General features: G+C 40.2%; 1 protein-coding gene across 1 annotated transcript in view; it reads right to left on the bottom strand.

Annotated features, from left to right (window-relative positions):
• 1700113H08Rik (RIKEN cDNA 1700113H08 gene) overlaps positions 1–18432 on the bottom strand; it is a 172554-nt gene that overhangs the window by 59849 nt on the left and 94273 nt on the right. The window contains exon 4 of the mRNA NM_029685.1: positions 5617–5728. Within this exon, the coding sequence (NP_083961.1) occupies positions 5617–5728 (112 nt within the window). The remainder of the gene's footprint in view (positions 1–5616; positions 5729–18432) is intronic.

Raw genomic sequence — 18432 nt, 5'->3', positions numbered from 1 at the left:
TTAACCCAAGAATTTGGAGTCATACAGGAAAAATGGTCCACCTGTCTTGCAGAACCTAAGTGTCCAGCTACACAGCTAGTTCTTGAACTCTTTGAAAATTGCTATGATCATACTGGGCTTGCATCCGGCTTCATGATCATGAGAGAAAGTTCAGGAGTTGACACTGAATGGTAATAGATTCAGTCTTGAACAGAAACCCCATCTCCCTGTGCATGAATATTATGTTTCTATGACCAGCCTGACTACACTATATTTGCTTCACTTCTCTTTGGGAAATATAGCTCAACCGGGTAAGAAAGTTATTCGTAGATTTCACATAGGTGATGGTAAGTCTAAAATTGGTTCCATACACTGAAACTCTGGGAAGTCTATATGTTAGCTCTTGATGCTTAATAAACCATCTCAGGGCACAGGAGAAAAATCATTTGATGAGGTGCATTTAGCTTCTTAGGTAAACATGAAGGAAAACCTGTCTTTGGTGCCCAGAGACACATTTCAAAGCCGTGCATGGTGGCACATGCTTGTAATTCCAGCACCGGGGAGGCAGAGACAAATAGACCTCTGGGGTTTGCTGTCCAACTAGCCCTGACTACACAGTAAGTTCCAGGTTAACAAGAGACCCTGTCACAGAAAACAAGGTGGACATTGCTAAAAGTTGATAGCTGAGGTTGACCTTTGGCCTCTTCATACACGCACACAAGCACACGTGCGTGAACATACACATAATTAACTAGTCAATTAATGAAAAATAATTAAATCTATAAATCATTCTAAAACCTTAACTAATCTCTAAGCACGTGTGCCTGTGTGCTTGCATGTATGAACACAAGTTCCCATGATTCTGAGGGTTGAGAGCTCTGTGTCATCTCACCCAAGGCTGAGGACTTTATGGTGAACACCCTGGCAACTCTAATGTTGAGGAGACTTGTCAGCCATTCACATGTCAGCTCTCAGCTGGGATGACAACCTCATGTTTCTTACCATTTATCTGTTAATTGCTAAACGTACTGTATGCATTCAGTCTAGGACAATGGTAAGGTTCCCAGCAGTGGCAAAGGTGACTCAAGGCAAATCACATTTAAATTATCTTCCTCTGTGGTACCTTCTAGAGTCCCATTAGTCAAAACTAGGAGAGTAGTTAAGCTGGGAGTCGACGTGTGGAGAAAGACTTCCCATTGATGGCAGGAAGGAACAAAACAGGAAAACACATTTCAAAGGTGCACGTTATCAAGAAGTCTGTGAAGTTTCTACAGCTATTTTTATAATTTTTGTGGCTGTTTGCCTAGTTTAGTCCTGAAGAGAAGAGAAACGGGAAAGGGGTGTGATAATTACTGGAGTTATTTAAGCAACAGCACCTGGGAGGAGCCATCCCACTGACACGAACAACCGATATAGCAGCCCAAACCTTCAGACCAAGTCTGTGGGGGACATGGAGTATTATTAGCAAGTCTGTGGAGGATGTGAAGTATTACTTCACTCTTTCTTTTTAAAAAAATATTTATTTATTTTATGCATGTGGGTACACTGTTACTGTCTTCAGACACACCAGAAGAGGGCATCGGATCCCATTACAGATAGATGGTTGTAAGTCACCATGTGGTTGCTGGGAATTGAACTCAGGACCTCTGGAAGAGCAATTCGTGCTCTGAACTGCTGATCTATCTCTCCAGTCCTGCTTGACTCTTAGCCTCTATAACTGGTCCATCTCCTTCTCACCTCCACCCTCTCACATCCTCACTGCCTCCCTCTGGTTCCCTGGGAACTTTTTCTCTAACTTTCCAGCTCTCTCCTTTGTTCCTGTTACAGTTTTGTATACAAACCACAAGGTGATAATCTTTAAAAGTAGGTGGGAAGAGGAACAGAGACTTCAGTGCCCCCGTGGAATTTAGGACAGAACCCAAAGCTCTTCCTTGCGGCTAACAAATAACTTCAGTACTAGTTTTCATTTTAATTTCCACAACACTTTCCTTTCTCCAGAATAAGTTTCAATTTTCCTAAACCCAATATATTAAGTAATTCCAACTCTTCTGTATTCCCTGGATTCCATTAGTTAGTCATTTTTTGGTTTGTTTTGTTTGTTTTGTTTCTCTTTAATTTATCCTTCTTTTTAAAAAAAAATTGCACAGAAGTTGCTTAAGAAGATTTACTCAAGTCAAATTTACATAGTTGTATAATTCATTGGTTAGCATCCAGCTATGTCTCACCATATATGCAGATCTGTGATTATTAGCATAATTAAGGTCTAAACTAACATTCCAGTCACATCAACAAAGTCTCTCATAAAAATAAAATAAAATAAAATAAAAAGCACATTTCATCTGATAACTGGATAAACAATAGTACATCCATACAATAAATAGCTTATTTCCCAACATAGATCTGGAGTGCATTAGAGTAAATGAAGGAAGTTAGATTTGGGAACCTGCATGTCAAATGATTCTGTTGATACAAGAACCTAGAAATGAGAGAACTATGAAGATATTAAATGGCCTGTCTCTCATCAGACTCTGTGGGTAGGCAGGGTCTGATGACAAAGGGACATAAGAAAATCCACCTGTTATTTTCCTTCATAGCTTTCATTATTATGTATTATCTATTTATTGCAACATGGATAATTTGTCTGCTCACTTATCAATTCTTACCTTACTTAAAAGGTACATTTCAAGAGGGCAGGAATCTTGCCTGTCTTATTCATGTCTGTATTTCCAAAAATTAACCTGATGGCAGTCACCTGTTCGATCATCCTTGACTGAGTAAACCGGTGGTTATGTAAACACTACCACACTGGCCTTCTATCTCAGCCCTCATATATAATCCACAATCATGCACTGTGAATTTCATCTCCTCCTCTGCCTTTCCTCCAATTTCATAAACACACCATTCCCTTATCATCTTCTTCCTTGACTGTCAACAGCCTCAAGAATAGTTTTCTTGCCTACATGCTTGCCTTTTGATCTGTCTTTAATTGCTACAAGAGACAACTCGTTCTCTCTCCCCTGTTGGCCAGCCTCACTAAGGACCTTCCCTCTTTCAAGTGTCCAACTCAGATCACCTTCATGTAAGGGAACCCAGAAACAAAATGCTATTCATTTGTCCTAAGGGCTCCATGGAACCAAATAAGTGTCCCAGCTCTAGAAAGTCCTTTATAACTACCCCTCCATCCATTGGTGACCCTTAGGCATAGCTTAACTGAAGATTTCAGGTCACCAAATGTAAAATGCATATTAAAGCACTTTAGAGCTATCAGGGGAAGGAATGTCATTTTAAACATGGCATTTCTCAAAAAGTTACAGCTGTAACCTCAGCTCTGAAGATCTCATGTGCTGAATTTTGAATTCTTACATTTTTTTCCAGATAGATAGGTGGCCAGTTTTGGTCTTTGGTTGTAATTTGAAAAGAACTAAGCATTTACTTTTATCAATTGCCTGAAATTAAGTGACTAAATATCTAGCAGAGTCTTTGTATGATGTTAACAAGAGTAAGATAGATCAGAACCCACTTTAGTATGTGCTACCACACCCCTGAAATATGAAATACATACTACCATTGTCTTCTAGACTCCAAGAAGACTAGTTCCTGGACTTCTTTTCCATGACCATCAAAAAGTAAGGTTGCCCATATCCCTTATATAAAAAGGCATTGTACTTGTAAATAGCCTACAGGACCTTCAACACAGTTTAAATGATCTCCGAATTACTACAATACGTGATAATAATGCATATGCTATAGAAACACTTGTTTAATATAAGAAGACAAAAAAGTCTGGATACGTTTAGAATAGAGGTACTTAGAGGCATAAATACATTTTGAGCTTTAGTTGGTTGAATCTACAGATATAAATCTTTGGATAAAGATTTCATCAAAAGTGTACAATCCAGGACATTGAAGATGTCATAAAACCAACAAAACCTTTCAACATACCTGATATCCAAGTATATTCAAGAAACTAATGAAGAACAAGCCTGCCTCCATCTTAGATGTAAAAGCCATCTTATAGTAAAGACAAACTATTGATGATTAAACCTCTGTTTCTCAAGGATCGGGCTGTGCCCCATCTGTAACCTTAGCTACAAATGGTTCTGTACCGCCTGTTCCAGGAGCAGCATTATGTCTTTGTTTCAAAAGTTTATATGAGCACCTCGGGCTACCTTGTTTTGACTGTCTATTGTGATTTCCTTGTTTTGACCACCTCTTATATTCTGCACCCATAACTCTTTTATTTTCCTCCATTTGGAAACCCTCTACCCCTGAGTCCTATAAAAGCCTTGTGTTCCTCACATCCAGTGCTGATCTCTCAAACCCTGCTTTAAGAGGAGGCAGCCCATATACACAAATGAAAATGTTTGCTTGAATTGCTTTCTTTAATTAATGTGGCCATGATGACTTGGGTCCGTGTTCTTTCTCCTTCCATCTTTGGTAGTAACACTGTATGAGTATATTGCATAAGTGAATAAACAAGTGAAAACTTTCTAACATTAAAAATTAACAACACAGCACACAAGTCAAAGCCCAACCATTATCTGCTTCATTGATTGTTGTAAAATTGTTGCTTTTTCTTGGATAACGAATTGATCATATAATTCATCTCCCTTTCAAGTCAGGGAAATACTCTTCAGAATAGAGTTTATTAATACTCTCAAGTTGCCATAATCGTCCGTAGTGAAAGAACATGGTAGATAAAAACACACATCACATTGGTCTCATTTTAAAAACTTAAATTCTTAACAAAAGTTTACCTCCCGTCAACTTAGTTTGGAAAACCATCCCTACCCCTCCCCTTCCTTTCCCTTTCCCTCTCTGTCTCCACCTATACACACACATTTGGTACAATTTGGGTACACTTTGCACAGTGGCCCATCTAACATTTCATTTTCCCAGATCCTTTTTTGTTTGTTTGGTTTGGTTTGGTTTTGGTTTTTTTGTTTGTTTTTTTGTTTTTGGTTTTTCAAGACAGGGTTTCTCTGTGTAGCCCTGGCTGTCCTGGAACTCACTCTGTAGACCAGGCTGGCCTGGAACTCAGAGATCCACCTGCCTCTGCCTCCCGAGTGCTGGGATTAAAGGCGTGCGTCACCATGCCCGGCTTCCCCCAGATCCTTAAGACCCAAATTTAGTGACTCAAAGTCATCAGACATAATGTGAAGACACAAATATGGGGAGAAATAAGGTTTTACTTTTGTTTGCTTCATTTTGGGTTTTCGAAACAGGGTCTCACTATACAGCCCTGGGTGGTCTAGAACTCATTTTATGGAGCAAATTGGCCTCAAACTCAAAGAGATTCTCCTGCCTCTACCTCAAGGTTTTATTTTTGAGACCATCCACTCTAAGAATGATACATGCCTCTTGCTACAATATGTTACCCCTTCTAAAAAATGAAAGCAAGAATTAAATAAAGCCAGTAATATTCGTGGAACAAAACCCTAATAATGTCCATGCACCATGGATTCATCAAACCATGAACCAAAGTCCCCCTGGATTCGAAAATTCCATAAACTAATGAAGTGCCTCTTTCATTGCCATGTTAGAATATTGCTAAAGTAGAGAAAACCTTATGATTTTACCTATATGTTCTATAGTTTCTTAGGAATCCATGGGATTTCTTAGGGTTGTTGAATTTACCTGGAAATGGCAGAAAATGCAATTTATCCGTTTTATGTGATGAGGAAAATGTCTCCATGTGAGTAAGGAATCTGGAGCAGGGTGAAGCTGTGGTTTTACAACGAGGGATAGGCTGTGAAGCAAAAGAGAAAAATAAATCAAACAGCATTAGCTTCGTGACTCCAGATATAAGGTGCGCCACCTGCAACTCTTGCTACTCTAAATGAGTGACCTTGTTAGAGCACTTTTGCCTCTTTATTCTTTAGAAGATACAACCCTGAAAAAAATTGATTCTAAATACCCTCAACATGTGCACACGTACACACACGCTCACAGACACAACGACATACACACACAGATACACACAGACACATACACATATACAAACATACACACATACACACATGCACACATACATAAAACATATGGACATGCACACATATATACAAACATACACACAGATATACATACAGACACACAGACAGACAGACAAACACACAAACACATATACATATTCATACACATAGACACACAGATACACACATATACACATACACACAAAAATGGACACATGCACATATATAAACACACACACAAAGGAGTTGAACATTTTCTGATCATGCAGAAAATTTTTTACTGCATGCGACAGAAATGCTTCATTAAATTGATGTTTTAGTGAAGGGTGACCAAAATAAAAACCACCAATATGTATCAATTTTGTTGTTGTTATTGTTGTTGTTGATGATGATGATGATGCTAAGATGAAAGATGCTAAGATAAAAACAAGCTAAGGTTAAAAGGAATAGGAAAATGTTAAGAGCAATACTCTAAATTTTTAAAATATTTATTTTTAACTATCTTAGCGTTTTGAGGGGTCTGTGTAAATCCATGCAGTGACTGCAGAGAGCATCAAATCCACAGGAGTGGAGTCACTGGCAATGGTGAGTCACCCAATGTGGGGGCTGGGAACCAAACTCCGGTCCTCTATAAAAACTCTAAGTGCCCATAATCATTGATCCATCTTCCTGGCCTCAATATATTTTTTTCCAATTTTTTATTAGGTATTTTCTTCATTTACATTTCAAATGCTATCCTGAAAGTCCCCTATACCCTCCCCGCTTAGTATATTTATATAGAAATAATATATGGCCTCTCAAACAGAGACATACTTCAGAATTAGAGTCGTGGGCAAAGGGAGTAGCTGCTATGGTGGTATCTTGTGAGAGGGTCATTGCAAGCACAGGGAGTATCTAGTAGTTCAGAAGGTCGAGAGGAAGAAAGAGGAAAGCAGTCAGGAGAAAAACAAGAGGCAAAACAAATACAGAAATAGAATAAACAACAAGGAATTAAGTCACCAAAAGGATGATTTCACAGAAAAGCTGTTTATTAAATGTTGTCTCAATGCCAATTGCCCATCAATGTTTGTGTATAATTATAATTGTTTCCATATAACTGAATATTATATCATTGCTTAGAAATTGGATACACAATATGTATTATTTATATATAATACTCTTGATATTGGTATTTGTGGTAAAACTAACTTGCTCCTGAATGAAGAATGAGCTCTTAGCTCAGCCAGCATTCTGCACAACTCTTTCAGCCCTCTTTCTTCAGGGAATAGTCTATGTCCCAGTCCACAAATATTATACTAAAAGGGAGCATCCTGTAAATGTCCTAACATCGAATCTTTTGCTTTGGCATGCATTGTTTTAAGCCAAAGAGGCAAAGACAGGAGCTTGAGAAGATACACACTTTTCAGCCAGGAGCAAGAGTTGGCAGTTGAGAGACCCAGACTAGGCATACTGGTCACAAGAGTACAGGAGATCAGCAGAAGGGGGGTCAAAAGACTCCTTTATAAGCCTTTCTGGTTGATCATTTTCTTTATTTGCTTAGCACCGACTGAATTAATCTTTTAAAACTCATAACAGGTTATCTAAGAAATGAAGGGGAATTACTTCCATCTAAATGGAACTTCAAGAGTGAATTCAAGACAAAAAAATGAGAAAGAAGCAATTTTCATGACCTATCAACCTCACTGCCCACCCCTTTGAAGTCCTCTGCATGTTGAAACTGTAGAATCTCAGGTCAGAAACCATGGAATCATGACAATCCATGTGTGACATAATTAGGTTGAACTCTCAAACAAATGCAACCAAAGTCATCAAAAAAATGTCTTAAAGAGTTTCTCAGATCTAATTGGCCTGTAAGCATGTCTGTGGAGGAGCTGTCTTGATTGTTAATAAATAGATAAAAGTCCAACTCACTATGGGAGGCACCATTCCCTAGGCAAGTAGTCCTGAGCTGTGAAAGAAATCTAGGTAAGCATGAGCCTGCAAGAGCTCTGCATCACAGAGCAAGTAGCACCCTGATGGTTCAAATAAGAATGGTCTCCATAGGCTCACTCATTTGAATACTTGGACTCTAAGTGACAAAACTGTTGAGAAGGATTAGGAAGTATGGTTTTGTTGGAGAAAAGCCACTGGGGTATAGGCTGTGGAATCTCAAAACCCTACCACAGTGAGCTCTTCCTACCTTGAGGTTATCTCAAGATATGAGCATTCACCTAGTGTTCTAGCTCCATGCCTGTTGCCTGCAAGCCTGTTGCCTGTTCCCTGACATGATGACATGAGACTCTAAACCTTTGGAGCCCTGAGCACCAAAGTCAATGCTTTCTCTCATAAGTTGCCTTGTTCATGGTGTTGTATCACAGCAACAGAAAAGTACCTAAGAAAAGAACTCCCCGTCTGTCAATCACAGCTTCTGATGTGCTTCCATGGCTGGGAGCCAAGTACCTTGGTTCAAGCTAATGCTGCAAAGAATAGCAAACAGGATTGCCTTCTAGTTCCTGCTTTGACTTCCAGCCTTAACTTCCCTCTTCCCTCAGTGATGGACAGTGACGTGTAAAATCAAATAAGCCCTTACGTTCCCCTTAGAAATGTTTAACCAAAAAATGACTGAAGCCCTGAGGGCCAGCAAAAAAAAAAAAAAAAAAAAAAAAAAGAAATGTTTAACCAAGGTATTCTATAGCAGCAACAGAAATCTAACTAGAACACTTTCTGGGTTTCATTCTTTCATTCTTCTCTATGGATGAGTGAGTCATCCTCTCTGCTCCTTGGTTTCTTGTTTTCTGTAGTGTTACTGTCAGCTGCTTACATGACCAAGGAAATTCTTAGAAGGACAACATTTAATTGAGGCTGGCTTACAGGTTCAGAAGTTAGTCCATTATCATCAACACAGGAGCATGGCAGTATCTAGGCAGGCATGGTGCCGGAGGAGCTGAGAGTTTACATCTTCATCTGAAGGTTGCTAGAGGACTGACTCCCATGTGGTCAGGAGGAGGATCTAAGCCCACACCCACAGTGACACAATTCCTCCAACGAGGCCACACTTCCTAATAGTGCTACTCCCTGGACCAAGTATATTCAAACTACCACAGCTACCTTCTCGGCAATCATTAAGCTCACTTTAAAATGGAAAACTAAGTAACTTTCCAAGGCTGTGGAAATGACTGCTGCAAAGAAGTCCCAAGTCTAGTCTTTCCAAACCCACACTCTTGATTTTTCCGAGACAGGGTTTTCCTGTGTGTAGTCCTGGTTGTCCTGGAACTCACTCTGTAAGCCAGGCTGGCCTCAAACTCACACAGATCCACCTGCCTATACCTCCCCAGTGCTGGGATTAAAGGCTCCCAAACCTACATTTTTAACCCCACATCATATTGCTTCCTTTTCTTAGTGTGGCACATCCAGTAATTCAAATGCACAAAGTCTTAGAAGTTACCCAGGTAACCTTGGTCATCCTCCTGACCTGCTTACCTCTGACTCTCAAATCTTGTACCCACTTCCTCCCTGACAATCCTCCAGTGCCCATTAGCTGAGCTACTGATAGCCTTGTTTGAAGTTTGCCTTCCTAGAATTCTCCTTTTCTTATTCTTTTTCTAAAATAAAAGCCTAAATGAGATACACTCCTACCTGTGTTTTAAACAGCTGTCCATGACTTCCATTTAAAAATCATCGGAGGGGAAATATATTTTAAAATATAAATACTGGCGTGAAATACTTATGGCAGAGTCTGGGAGTATACACTGATTTAAAAAAAAACCCTACCCAGATAAATATACAGATAATGAATAACTTCTTATTAGGGAGGGATGCTGGCTCGGTAGCACCAGCCAGAAGCCTGGTACACAAGGAGACTCTCTCACTCCACCTAGATCTACTCAATCAAGGACCTGAATCACAGCAGAGTTTCCAGCTGATTCTCCACACACATTAAAGGTATAGTCCACATTTTTATGTAAAGAATCCAATGCTTTCTATAGAAGGGGAAGCTGGTCATGAACTAGACATGTGCCTCTTCCTCCACCTGACCATCAGAGGTCGGCAATCTGCAACAAACGATCAAAAGCTTAGACACCAAGTTTCTGCTGCATGAGACCCTTTATTGATCTGTGTTGTATTGAACTGAATAGAATTTGATGTTTCAAAACATACACTGAAATACATTGTTGCCTTCTACTTGTGTGTTTCATGGAGCTGGGATCAAGCCAAAATTAAGGAATGGAGAAGAGGCCCCCGGGTGTTGTGAGACAAAGGAGCAGGACTCCCTGAAGAAGAACCATCTCATCAGTGGAAAGGGACTGCTCTCTACGAAGACCTGTCCCAGTCTCTGGATTCAGTGTCTGAAGTCGGCACGCGTTCTATATTTTAAGGCACAACCCCCAGCTCTTTTTTTCTTAAGGAAGAGCAAACTTTCACCACAAAGATACAAGAACAGTCAATATTGATCTTCTTGACAAATGGCCCACCTCATGCCACAGGCCGCTCAAGCATCTGTTCAATGCGACAGCCCTCCCCTTTGTCAGGAAAGAAAGCCAAGTGGCCTCACACGCTATCAGCTGCAGATCACAAATATTGAAAAGAAATAAATTTCTCTGAGTGAAAAGCACCTTTCTTTGTTTTCTAACCCTCTCTCCTCCCAAGTCATGTTGATTTTGGGGCCGTGCACACTCCCAGCACCTGTACTTTTGAATTGTTTGTGTGCCAAGCCTATTGTGGTTTCCGTGCTGGGCTTGAGGATTCATTCTAAGTACAGTAACCAATGAAATCGTTTTTTCTTTCTCTCTTGGCATTATGTAAGAGAAGCAGCCGCTTCGGGCCACCGACAGCAACTATAATTAGAAGACACGGGAGGACAGAATAAGAAACCGGAGCTCCTATACCTAGACTTCTCCCTTAGGATCATGGGAAATGCATCTCCCCTGCAGACCAAAAGAGGAAGCAAGGATTTCTGCAACAGCCTTATTATTTGGCCGAAAGCTGATATTTTCAAACTTGTTTTGCAGAAATCTGCAATTGTTCTTTAATTGAGAATTAAGACCTAAACAATAGCAACATAAATGATAATCTTGCAATATGTATGCTACAGTATGAATAATCACAGTGGTCAAGTGTCTGGGGTGGGGAAGGGGGTAAAGTGGAGAGCATCACCAAAGAATAGGGCAAATAAGATATATAATGTTATGGAGAGATAAAGGGGAAAGTTCAATAGGAGCAGTGTATGGGGAGGAGGAAGAGAAAGCAGGGTGCAGGAGGGGGAATATGAGGCAGTACAACTAACACCAGAAGCCTTTTGAAAAAGCAAATGGAAGCCAACTACTGTAGAATTTTCGTACAGACAGACAGACAGCAGACAGACAGACAGATAGATAGATATGTATATCTGTCTGTCTATCTATCTATATGTCTATGTCCAGATCTATATCTACATCTAGACATAGGCATAGATATAGATATATAAGCAATTTAAATGACATTAACATGTAATGGCCAAGAGAATGCCCCCAGTAAAACCCCAAGATGGTTTACATCCTGTTGAGTTGTTGCTCAAAGGGATCTGTTTCATAGACCTGCCCAGCAAGCATCTCAAACTATTGCAAGGGCTCTTGCTTGTTCTCCACAGCCTGATGGTAACACCCTATGGCTGAGGATAGCACTTACGTCATGAACGCAGAGACACTGAGTTAATGCTCAACTAGAAGCTTCACCTGCCACTGTCTTGTGTTCGTGGTGTTGGGAGGTATTCTGCACACCAACAGAGGAGAAAGGGAACCAACATCAAACCCAGCGACCTAAAACGCTGACCTGCCTGCAAGTCTACTCCCACCCCACAGAATGGCTTCTGTTGGTTCCCACCCACCCACCCCCATCCCACTTATATTTTACTTTCATGAATTTGGGAGTCCAGACTACAACTTTGGGTCATTGTGGTTTGGGTAAAACAAACATTTATATTTGAGCACAACACTGCACACTTCATCCTATTGGGCACAGAAACTAGTTCAGGACAACAGCAAACTGTGAAATTTTGTCAGAACTCCTTGAATGGGGGCTTCCCAGTGAGAGTACGGAAGCTGGGGCTGCTGCAGTCATCTGACCACAGCAGGGCTTGTCTGTCTCTCTTCAGATGAGCCAGCCTGAGCTAGAAGGACTGCATCCCGTTCTTCCTGGGGCTGCATTTGCTCTATTTGCAAGATGGGGGTTCAAAAAGCAACTACATTCGTAAACATCCATTTTACCCTCGGTAAAACTGGTTCCGATGAGAAATGGCACAGTTAAGGCTGGAATTCACTTTGCCTTGGGGGGAAATTTCTAGGTAACCCACCTCTCCCCCAAATTAAAGAGACATCACTTGCTACTAACCCTTATGCTATGATCAAGAGATATGTTGTTGTCGTTGCTGTTGTCGTCGTCATTGTCATGGATAGACATAGTAAGCCATAGAATAAAAAGCTAGAACTCTTAGGTATGCCTACTGCAGGCACTCTTGACTACTTATAACATTCAGAAGTTACAGGAAATTTTGGAGAAAACAAGGAAACACCACGGCCCTTGTTGAGCAGGAAATCCAGATTCGTGTAAAATGGATTTATAGCTAAAGACACTTCTTATAAAACTATTCTGTAGGATAGAGAAATTGGCAGATTGTTCAATGGTTAAAAGTGCTGGATCTTCTTCCAGGGGGTTGGAAGTCCATTCCCAGCCCCTATGTAGCAGGTCACAGTCCTCTGTAACTCTGGTTTCAAAAGGTCATATGGCCTCTTATGATCTTCAAGGGAACCAGATATGCATGCAGGGCACAGCCATACATAAAGATTTTTTAAAAATAAGTAAATTTAAAACTGCAAAACATTCTGTAGGAATAATCAACTCTAGATATATAAAAATTTATATTCCAAAATAATTTCTCAGAAATCTAGCCCAATGGTGTCAGAAACTGTAAAATACACTAAACAATGTCAGTAGCAGTGTAATTTCATATATAATAACATAAGAAAAGTTCTTCTGAAATTAAAAAATTATCTGAAATTATTTACAATGTTGAAAATGAAATTGCTAAAAGCAAAGGCTTTTTAAAATGTCCTTATATTTATAGAAAATAAGCCAAAAAAAATTTATGATCAATTAAGAGATAACATTAATGAAGCATTATTCACTATATTGTGCAAATTTGATACAAAAATATCATTTTTTAATTTTGTAAGTTCTGATTTATACTCCTATATTGGTATTATTTGTGGTGCATTTATATAAGATATTTTATTTAATGTCTTATATAATAATATTGATATTCATTTAATGAGGTATTTTAAAGCTAAAATGTTTAAGTTTTATTACCATTAAGAAGTGACATTTTCATTTTGCTCCAGGACCCACAAATTACTTACAGGTCTTGACAGTGTTTGTAAAAAACATTTTAGAATAAATCTTAAATCCTCATAGTTAATTAGGCAAGGATAAGAAATCCTGAGCCAACTAAATAAAGTCTGCATCGTTTCCCTACGTCACTTATAGAGAGCCTTTCTATCCTGGGAGATCACTTTCCACCACAGCTTAGAATACCTAAGACCAATATCTGGCCATATCACAAGGAAATGATAATGTCTGCCATCTACTGAGCACAGGTGTTTTCTAGTTAAAAGATTGCACAGTACATATGCACTCCTGGCTGTCTCTGACATTTGGCATCTCGGGCTGAGGATGCCTGGTGCCACCTGAATTATGTTCTTTTGTAATCTGCCCAAGTGATATTTGTTTTGTTGTATCATTTGTCATTTATCTCAACAAAACAAAACAAAAAACCGTTTAAGATCTCTTTGTCACTATTGAAATAGGTTTCACAATAAAGTACCATAGTGTGGCTTTTCTTTCATTACCCGGGCATTCTGATCCCTTCAACCTGGAAATTCCTGTTTTGCAGTTTTTAGGAATATTTTTCTTCCATTTTCTTTTCTCCTTCTCCCTCCCTCCCTCCCTCCCTCCCTCCCTCCCTCCCTCCCTCCCTCCCTCCCTCCCTCCCTCTCTCCTTCTCTCTCTCTCTCTCCCTCTCTCTCTCTCTCTCTCTTTCTTTCTTTCTTTCTTGTTTTGTGAAAATAACTCATAGTCTCTCACTGTGTGCATCCTCTCTCTTCCCTACCCCCATTCCCCTTTCCTCCCTCCGTTCTATACCCCCTCCATTTCTCATTTTAAGTTTTTCTTTCAACTTTCTCAGAACTTCCCGATCACCCTCATGTGGGTTATCACACAGTTCCTCTCCAGTGAGTCTCTTGTTCACATGGTCTCTTCTTTGTAAAAGATGGCTCCGTGTTTTGGATATTGTCCTCTTCCTCCTCATGGGTGTGGGGTCTGCGGGGTCATGTTTGAATGGGTTTCTTTGATTTCTCTGAACTGCTTCTCTGAACTTGCCACCTCTGTGTATGCCAGCCTATCCCTTGGGAAAGGCTCCCCTCAGAAACTCAAAGGGGTTTCGGTACCCATTCACTTTTTTCTTTTATTTTCTCCCCTTTACAACTATTTTGAGAATTTCCTATATAGAGAAAATATGTTTTCGCCATGTCTACCCCCTCTACACCCACTCCCACTCCTCCTGTGTTTTCTCTCACACACACTCCTCTCTAAGTTCATGGCTACTTCCTTCATAATTGTTATTGAAGGACGTATAAAAAGATAGCTCTATATAAACCACTCTGTCTTTATAAGAAACACTGAGCTAACCCAGTGAGGCTCTGCAAACCCAAGAGCAACTTGTCTAACATGACCAGGCTAGCCCAGGCTCCATGGGGCTCCGAGAAAGCTAAACACATCAGTATCCTAGCTACGTATAACCACTTTGCAGTGTGCCAATTAGAAGTCTCCGTTCTGCCACTAATTCCTTGGCATTTAAGGGGAGGAGACATGTAAGTGTGGGAATTCTAAAATGTCTGATAAGGTAGCCCTCACTCATCTTCACTGTCTAATGTAGATGGCTGTTTCCTGGAAGTGATCCATTGTATCGCTTCCAGCCTACTATTTCAAAAGCCATCTCCTGACCATAGGCAACTGGTACTATTCCCTATGGAAATAAAGGCAATGCTTCTTACCCCACCAGGACTACTCAAGGCAAATACCTGGCCCTATGATAGACCCCCTCAAATCACATGAGCCTGGATCCCAGAAACATTCATCCTGGGCTGGGTGACTGGGAAGAGAAGGCCTTCGAACCCCCAACCATAGAGAGCTGCAAAGGTTAAAATGACTGATTTGAAAGAAGCTACACAGCTTGGCAGGGAAAATATAACACAGTGGTCAGATCTCAAGACTGAGACTAATGACTGTTATTCTCTAATGGAGTTCTGCCTCCAACAGTCACTGGATACATGGTCGTCTCTGAGCTCCAGCATCCTCAGCTAGACACTGGGCATCCGACAGGGCAGTTCCTATTGTTGTGAATGATCTCTATGGGAATAAAGCACCAAACACAGAGGCAGTAAGGGAGTGGAGGAGTTGAACAGAAAATATCAATCAATGAACATTGAAAGGGAGAAGATAAGGATTGCAAAGTGGGCAAAAGTCCTTTTGAAACACATTAGAATGGAGAAGAAAAGAGATCTGGGCCTCAGTTTAGGAGAAACTGGAAGAACATCTGTGATATGTGTGACCACAACTCTTTAGAGTGTTTGAGGTAATTATAAGTGCTGTTGGTCCTAGAAGTGTGTCCTGTTGTCTTACAGATGAACAGAGTTAATATCTGTGCTTTATTATTAATTAGTCTGCCAAATGGGGTCAGTTTTCCTCACCTATTAGCCTGCTTTTTATGAGACCATAAATAAAATGCCAGTCCATCCATTATTCTATACTGCACATATGCACACACAAACACACATATACACACACATGCACACACAAGCACACACACACACACACACACACACATATACACATCCATTGTAAATATTTTAGACCCAAACACCGAGAAGACATATGCATACATAGGCAGACCATCACACTTATATAAACCATGTACATCAATATTCAGAAGGAAAAAAAACCAAAGTGAAATATATATATATATATATATATATATATATATATATATATATATATATATATATATATATATATATATTAGGTCCAAGATCTTCTTGATAGCTGTTGAGATATAAATAAACTTGAAAATGTTGCTTTTCAATACTGCATAAATTCCGGTTCCTTCCAGATCCTCCTTGGTGGTAAGATTCAAGAATGGTAGTTGTACTTGAACAAAGAAATCATAATTCAAGTATGAAATGATTTATTCTAAAACACTTTGTCCACATTGGCTATTTGGATGTGTAAACATCAGAGCACTACACCCCCATCATCCCAGGCTTCACATCTCAGATTTCATTAGCCAATAAAACCAGGTTTATTTATAATAAAGTTAAGCCTTTCAAACCACTGACCATGGAAACCAGATTTTGAAATAATTCAGATTTGTGTTTCTGCTCTTTCTAATTAAGGGTAATATCGGGAAGCGCAGACAGTGGGAAGCATTGTTCAAGCACCATGGATTTAAGCAAGAAAATCTGATTATCAGCTCATGTCAGAAGCCAAGCGATAATGCAGCTTAGCATTTGTTTGGGCTTTTTCTTTGGCCAAAAGATAATTACCGTTCATGAGGCCTTACGTAAGTGTATCTAATATCTAAGGCCCTAAAATTTATGAATAGCAAAAGCATACAATGAGCAAAGAAGAATTGTCATCCTTACTATTTCTATGCCTTGCTCCACCATGATAATTTCATTACCTAGCCAAGTCGAACCTCTAAAATCAAAGTATCGTTTCTTAAAGGACAAGAAGTTGAACAGGTTTTCTGCCTGACTTCCTCCGGTGAGAGTTATTTCTGACAGACAAGACGCAGATGAGGCAGAATTTTAATAGGAAATGTACCGAAAGGGGACTCGGAGTTACCTAACCAGGTCATTGCACAGACAGCTGGAGTAAAGATGATTTTTTCCACAGGCCGTTATTCCTCAGGCTTAGGCCACTGCTGACTGTGAAGTTTCCTGTTGAGCGCATAAACAGTGAGAGCAGGAAAGCTCTAACAAACAGGACAGTGTCTCGGGATGCACCGATGAGTGCAAGCCCTCTGAATACGCATCTCAAAGAAGAGAGGGCAAAAACCCAGAGCAGAAAAATGACATAAAATAGGCACTTGAAAGTTGGCACAGGAAGCCAAATCTAAGGGTGAAGACGGATGAAATCAGGTTGATATGTAGTGTGTATGTAAGGTTCAAGGTCATATGCAGGAAGTCTTGTCAGCAACCACCTTAGTGGGGTTTGTGACATCCTCAGCTATTTTCTAGCAAAATATTTTGCTCTCCTGTCACTACGGAACAGTAGTACTAACCCTTTGTTGAGTGCTTTCTATCCATAGAGAGCATCATCATAAACACACTAAACAATTCAACTCCTCATAGCAACCTTGCAGAATCAGGATGGTGTCTTACTACACTTTACATGTGATGAAAACGATACAGAGAAGCCATCTCGCCCCTGCCACCCTAAATTTTATAGAATTCTTGATCCTATTGCCTGTCATAATTAGAGGCAGCTTTATCTCTCACATTACTAATGGGTAGCTGAAACCATTCACAGTTCCCAGAACTGATGCTGCATGATCTCGTCTCCGTCTGCCTGTGTGGTGGTGACAGTCACCCAAGCAACATCCTGAAGCAAAGGGAACATGCTGGGTCTCTGAAGGAGAGTTACACTGGTCCAGATGTGAGCATCAGCAGGTCACCACACTCTCCCCCTGAGCAGAAGCCAGGTAGAACAGTGTCCTGAGTTCCCTGCCTCCTTCCCATGGTTCCTGGGGCAAAGCATGGGTCTGAAAGTCCTTCAAGAAGTATCAAGTGCCACGCGGGATTCACAGAGGTAGGCACCCCTGAGTTAACAATAGATGAGAAAATTAATTTTTTTGTAAAGACCAAAAATCATTTCCTGAACTTTAGAGATGTAGATGACTTGATTTAAAGAAAGGCCAGACAGTATCAAAACCCAACATCAACAACAACATTTATAACTATGTATTCTCAGCTGGGCGGTGGTGGAGCATGCCTTTAATCCAAGCACTTGGGAGGCAGAGGCAGGCAGGTTTTTGAGTTCAAGGCCAGCCTGGTCTACAGAGTGAGTTCCAAGACAGCCAGGGCTACACAGAGAAACCCTGTCTCGAAAAAAACAAAAACAAAAAAATATGTATTCTCGGATTAGAGATTCAATGTCTGTCGTAACCACAACACAGGGTGAATCCTGGCTCTACCAAGAGCAAACTGCCTGAGTTTTCTTTTCTTTGCCTCTGTTTTCTCACCTTAAAAGTAGCAAAAATAATAATTCTGCTCCAGTCTCTATGAGACCCTGTGAGCCCTGCTTAACTGATTTGGTGAGAATTGTTCTCCATCCCCTCTAACTGAAGTAGCACGCAAGGGTGTAAACCAGGTCCTTTCCATATATGTTATGGCAGTTAGCTGGGTGTTTTGTG

Source organism: Mus musculus, chromosome 10 (assembly GCF_000001635.26).
Source record: "Mus musculus strain C57BL/6J chromosome 10, GRCm38.p6 C57BL/6J".
NCBI lineage: Eukaryota > Metazoa > Chordata > Mammalia > Rodentia > Muridae > Mus > Mus musculus.
Note: the sequence above shows the minus strand (reverse complement) of the source record. Positions and strands in the feature narration are given on the sequence as shown.